This window comes from Coregonus lavaretus (genome assembly GCF_964263955.1).
Source record: "Coregonus lavaretus genome assembly, chromosome: 14".
In the NCBI taxonomy this organism is placed as follows: Eukaryota; Metazoa; Chordata; class Actinopteri; order Salmoniformes; family Salmonidae; genus Coregonus; species Coregonus lavaretus.
Window position 1 is genome coordinate 968,106 of NC_140001.1, and position 6,409 is coordinate 974,514.

Genomic DNA, 6,409 nt, shown 5'->3' on the forward strand with positions numbered 1-6,409 from the left:
CTGGTGAGTCCATAGTGTTCTATATCTATCAGTGAGTCCATAGTGTTCTATATCTATCAGTGAGTCCATAGTGTTCTATATCTATCAGTGAGTCTCTGCTGGTGAGTCCATAGTGTTCTATATCTATCAGTGAGTCCATAGTGTTCTATATCTATCAGTGAGTCTCTGCTGGTGAGTCCATAGTGTTCTATATCTATCAGTGAGTCCATAGTGTTCTATATCTATCAGTGAGTCCATAGTGTTCTATATCTATCAGTGAGTCTCTGCTGGTGAGTCCCTAGTGTTCTATATCTATCAGTGAGTCCATAGTGTGCTATATCTATCAGTGAGTCCATAGTGTTCTATATCTATCAGTGAGTCCGTAGTGTTCTATATCTATCAGTGAGTCCATAGTGTTCTATATCTATCAGTGAGTCCATAGTGTTCTATATCTATCAGTGAGTCCATAGTGTTCTATATCTATCAGTGAGTCTCTGCTGGTGAGTCCATAGTGTTCTATATCTATCAGTGAGTCCATAGTGTTCTATATCTATCAGTGAGTCTCTGCTGGTGAGTCCATAGTGTTCTATATCTATCAGTGAGTCTCTGCTGGTGAGTCCATAGTGTTCTATATCTATCAGTGAGTCCATAGTGTTCTATATATATCAGTGAGTCCATAGTGTTCTATATCTATCAGTGAGTCCATAGTGTTCTATATCTATCAGTGAGTCCATAGTGTTCTATATCTATCAGTGAGTCTCTGCTGGTGAGTCCATAGTGTTCTATATCTATCAGTGAGTCCATAGTGTTCTATATCTATCAGTGAGTCCATAGTGTTCTATATCTATCAGTGAGTCTCTGCTGGTGAGTCCATAGTGTTCTATATCTATCAGTGAGTCTCTGCTGGTGAGTCCATAGTGTTCTATATCTATCAGTGAGTCCATAGTGTTCTATATCTATCAGTGAGTCCATAGTGTTCTATATCTATCAGTGAGTCCATAGTGTTCTATATCTATCAGTGAGTCCATAGTGTTCTATATCTATCAGTGAGTCCATAGTGTTCTATATCTATCAGTGAGTCCATAGTGTTCTATATCTATCAGTGAGTCCATAGTGTTCTATATCTATCAGTGAGTCCATAGTGTTCTATATCTATCAGTGAGTCCATAGTGTTCTATATCTATCAGTGAGTCTCTGCTGGTGAGTCCATAGTGTTCTATATCTATCAGTGAGTCCATAGTGTTCTATATCTATCAGTGAGTCTCTGCTGGTGAGTCCATAGTGTTCTATATCTATCAGTGAGTCCATAGTGTTCTATATCTATCAGTGAGTCCATAGTGTTCTATATCTATCAGTGAGTCCATAGTGTTCTATATCTATCAGTGAGTCCATAGTGTTCTATATCTATCAGTGAGTCTCTGTTGTGCAGCACATGAGGTGATGAAGTTACACTTCTATGCAATTCACTACTAAATGTTTGCCATCAGATATCTTATAATGGCTTTCTGCCAGAAGTCAAAGAGCTCTGGATGAGTTCTGTACAGCTGCCATTTTGTCTCTGTACAGCTGCCATTTTGTCTCTGTACAGCTGCCATTTTGTCTCTGTACAGCTGCCATTTTGTCTCTGTACAGCTGCCATTTTGTCTCTGTACAGCTGCCATTTTGTCTCTGTACAGCTGCTATTTTGTATCTTTGCTACTAGCTTTTTTCTCTGGTTATGCAAGGCTTATATTTACACTAGGTATGAATACTAGCGCTCAATTCACTAGATTATTCGTGACTGTTTGAAACTCAGTGTATTGATCTTACATTGTGCAACAAAGTTTATTTTGAGAACTTTTCAAAAATCGAGATATATATCAAGAATCCCCCTTAGGTTTGAAGAAATGGCGATGTGATTTTTAGGCCGTATAGCCCAGCCCTCTGGTAGGGTTAAGGTAGGCAAGGGGACTGGCTCACCTGATGCCAGCAGCCACCTGATAGGGTGTGGTCTTCCAGGACTCAGCCTCCACCACCTTCCCATCTGGCAGAGTCACCTTGATGGGTTTACTGTCCTTCTCTGCCCTCTCTGCCATCAGAGCATCATGCTCCTCCTTCAGTTTAGTGTACAGGGACAGACGCTCCTCCATGTACCCGGGAGGAGGGGACAGCTAGAGGGGAAAGGAGAGAAGTCTTCAGCCGTGTGTACCAAGACAGATGCTCCTCAATCTATCGGGGAGGGGACCGCTAGAGGAAGGAGGAGAGCAGAGAGACAGAGAGAGAGACAGTGACTCCCATCTGCTCCACCACTCACCTGTCTTCCCACCAGTGTCTCCCACTGCTCTGCCCCTCCCCTCTGTCTTCCCACCAGTGTCTCCCACTGCTCTGCCACTCACCTCTGTCTTCCCACCAGTGTCTCCCACTGCTCTGCCACTCACCTCTGTCTTCCCACCAGTGTCTCCCACTGCTCTGCCACTCACCTCTGTCTTCCCACCAGCGTCTCCCACTGCTCTGCCACTCACCTCTGTCTTCCCACCAGTGTCTCCCACTGCTCTGCCCCTCACCTCTGTCTTCCCACCAGTGTCTCCCACTGCTCTGCCCCTCACCTCTGTCTTCCCACCAGTGTCTCCCACTGCTCTGCCACTCACCTCTGTCTTCCCACCAGTGTCTCCCACTGCTCTGCCCCTCACCTCTGTCTTCCCACCAGTGTCTCCCACTGCTCTGCCCCTCACCTCTGTCTTCCCACCAGTGTCTCCCACTGCTCTGCCACTCACCTCTGTCTTCCCACCAGCGTCTCCCACTGCTCTGCCCCTCACCTCTGTCTTCCCACCAGTGTCTCCCACTGCTCTGCCACTCACCTCTGTCTTCCCACCAGTGTCTCCCACTGCTCTGCCCCTCACCTCTGTCTTCCCACCAGTGTCTCCCACTGCTCTGCCACTCACCTCTGTCTTCCCACCAGCGTCTCCCACTGCAGCCTTCTTCTCCTTCTTCTTCTTCTCTCCATCTTTGCCTCCTACTCCCTGAACAGAAGTCAGATAATGGGTGTGGTTAGTTCGTTAATACAAACATTATGACCATAACTGCATTAGTCATAACTAACAATGTATTAACTACATTATCTAGGCCACACAGAGCAGCCAAACCTGTTGAGCAAACAAGGTTGAGACTGTTGTTGACAGAACTAGTTAGGAAGGAGAGCCTAACAGAACATAGCTCTCAAACTCTAGGTGGCATTCTTCCATAAAGGTAAAGGCTAGTTTATTATGAGCGTCACCAATGGCGTGGAGCCGAAACCAGGCTTTGTGCAATGTAACTCCGACTACATCGATTTGCCCAAGGTAAATACTTCAAAACATTTAAATTATGAAATGCCCACCTTGTACCTGTGTTTCACCTTTGTAGTTACTAATCTTTCTTTGCTGAAATCGCTAGTTTTTCAATAAACGTTCATCAAATATAACCACCGACAGTTTGCTCATCGCTGTTGCTCTAAAAACGGCCCATTTTATTCAACAAGGAAACAGTCGGTGGTATTTGATTAATGTATATTTAAAAACCATGTTTCAGCAAACAACTACAGAGGACAAACATAGGTACTAGGTGGGCATTTCATAATTATATATATTTTTAAAGTATTGAGCTTGGGCGAAACGATGTAGTCGGAGCTAGATTCCACAAAGCCTGTTCGGCTCCGCTCCGTTTAGTCAGTCCACAGGACGCCTTCCTCGGCCATCTGGAACGGAACCGGGTCATGATCAACGGCTACATAGAGCATAATGCAGAACATTAAGGTGGCATTAGACAGTAGCTACTGTAACTAACGTTACAATCAATAGCCTAACTAAAAGTATAGCTAGCAAGCTAATTCGAAGAGAGTATTACATATACTAAGTAGCTGGCTACAAGACAAACAAGCATGTTTAAGATAATGAATATTCTTTGAAAATCCGTGAGTATATAAAAGACCTTGCTAACGATAGCTAGCTGTCAGTTAGGGCGGCAGGTATCTTAGTGGTTAAGAGCGTCGTGCCAGTAACCGAAAAGTCCCTGGTTCTAATCCCCGAGCCGACTAGGTTAAAAATCTGTCGATGTGCCCTTGAGCAAGGCACTTAAAGTCCTGTTGCTTGCCATCATGCATGCTGTCTGCATTGTTGACCTGAAGATAAGCTAATCGCTCTGGATAAGAGCGTCTGCTAAATGACTAAAATGTCAAATGTTTCAGATTGGCTAACAGTTAGCTATCTAGTTAGCTTAGCTTCAGGTCAACAATGCTGACAGCATGCATGTGTGATGGCAAGCAACAGGACTTTGCCAATAGCCACGCTACCTTTTTCCCTTCGTCAACTTTCAACTCCTTCATTTGCTCCGCCATGCTCTTTTCCGACATTATACGACGAATATACCCGTAGAGATATATATTTTCTATGGAATTTATGGTGTGAATTGACTCAGTCCAGCCAGCTCACCGGCAAGATCGTGTACCGGATATTGCGTATTAACGAGTCCGCCTTTTCCTCTCTGGCATTGGCTGATGCAATCGTTGCTGATTTGATTGACAGCATCTTTGAGCCAATTATGACTCGCGTCGTGGGTTTGTGGCAGTCGTCAGTAGTTAACCACAGCCACAAAGTCATAAACCCAGCCTATTTCTACAATTTCTCTTCTTTAAAATCTGATTTTAAACCTAACCTCAACCACACTTCTAACATGATGCCTAACCCGAACCTTAAATGAAGACCAAGAAGCAAATGTTTGTTTTTGAATTTTTACGATAAATACCGTTTTGACTTTGTGGCTGTGGTAACTAGTGGACACCGTTTGTGTTTGCAGAAAAATGCTGATGTGGTGGGGGTAAGAATTGTCAGTAAAACATGATTCACAAATTTCAGTAGAATTTTTTTCTGCCCTTTCACTTATTTAGTCATTAACCCCACTATTTACCAACAGTTTTCATCTATATTTTTCGTAGCTGTCTATTTACCAAAACAAACCAATGCTGACACTAAGACCTCACCAGTGGTGTAAAGTACTTAAGTCAAAATACTTTAAAGTACTACTTAAGTCGTTTTGGGGGGTATCTGTATTTAACTTACTATTTATATTTTTGACAACTTTGACTTTACTACATTCCAAAAGAAAATTATGTACTTTTTACTCCATACATTTTCCCTGACACCCAAAAGTACTCCTTACATTTGTAATGCTTAGCAGGACAGGACAATTGTCCAATTCACTTACTAATCAAGAGAACATCCCTGGTAATCACTACTGCCTCTGATCTGGTGGACTCACGGACGCACGAAACACAAATGCTTCGTTTGTAAATTACAGTGGGGAAAAAAGTATTTAGTCAGCCACCAATTGTGCAAGTTCTCCCACTTAAAAAGATGAGAGAGGCCTGTAATTTTCATCATAGGTACACGTCAACTATGACAGACAAAATGAGAAGAAAAAAATCCAGAAAATCACATTGTAGGATTTTTTATGAATTTATTTGCAAATTATGGTGGAAAATAAGTATTTGGTCAATAACAAAAGTTTCTCAATGCTTTGTTATATACCCTTTGTTGGCAATGACACAGGTCAAACGTTCTGTAAGTCTTCACAAGGTTTTCACACACTGTTGCTGGTATTTTGGCCCATTCCCCCATGCAGATCTCCTCTAGAGCAGTGATGTTTTGGGGCTGTCGCTGGGCAACACGGACTTTCAACTCCCTCCAAAGATTTTCTATGGGGTTGAGATCTGGAGACTGGCTAGGCCACTCCAGGACCTTGAAATGCTTCTTACGAAGCCACTCCTTTGTTGCCCGGGCGGTGTGTTTGGGGTCATTGTCATGCTGAAAGACCCAGCCACGTTTCATCTTCAATGCCCTTGCTGATGGAAGGAGGTTTTCACTCAAAATCTCACGATACATGGCCCCATTCATTCTTTCCTTTACACGGATCAGTCGTCCTGGTCCCTTTGCAGAAAAACAGCCCCAAAGCATGATGTTTCCACCCCCATGCTTCACAGTAGGTATGGTGTTCTTTGGATGCAACTCAGCATTCTTTGTCCTCCAAACACGACGAGTTGAGTTTTTACCAAAAAGTTATATTTTGGTTTCATCTGACCATATGACATTCTCCCAATCCTCTTCTGGATCATCCAAATGCACTCTAGCAAACTTCAGACGGGCCTGGACATGTACTGGCTTAAGCAGGGGGACACGTCTGGCACTGCAGGATTTGAGTCCCTGGCGGCGTAGTGTGTTACTGATGGTAGGCTTTGTTACTTTGGTCCCAGCTCTCTGCAGGTCATTCACTAGGTCCCCCCGTGTGGTTCTGGGATTTTTGCTCACTGTTCTTGTGATCATTTTGACCCCACGGGGTGAGATCTTGCGTGGAGCCCCAGATCGAGGGAGATTATCAGTGGTCTTGTATGTCTTCCATTTCCTAATAATTGCTCCCACAG

The 6,409-nt window shown here is 43.7% G+C and overlaps 1 protein-coding gene across 1 annotated transcript in view; it reads right to left on the reverse strand.

The window, feature by feature from the left end:
• The window catches only part of LOC311141883 (threonine--tRNA ligase 1, cytoplasmic-like), a 102,191-nt gene extending 97,727 nt beyond the window's left edge, over positions 1-4,464 (reverse strand). Inside the window, 3 exon segments of the mRNA XM_084177379.1 lie at positions 1,939-2,129; positions 2,901-2,978; positions 4,286-4,464. Of these exon segments, the coding sequence (XP_084033505.1) occupies positions 1,939-2,129; positions 2,901-2,978; positions 4,286-4,345 (329 nt within the window). The 5' untranslated portion in view covers positions 4,346-4,464.
• Positions 4,465-6,409: the final 1,945 nt, after the last annotated feature.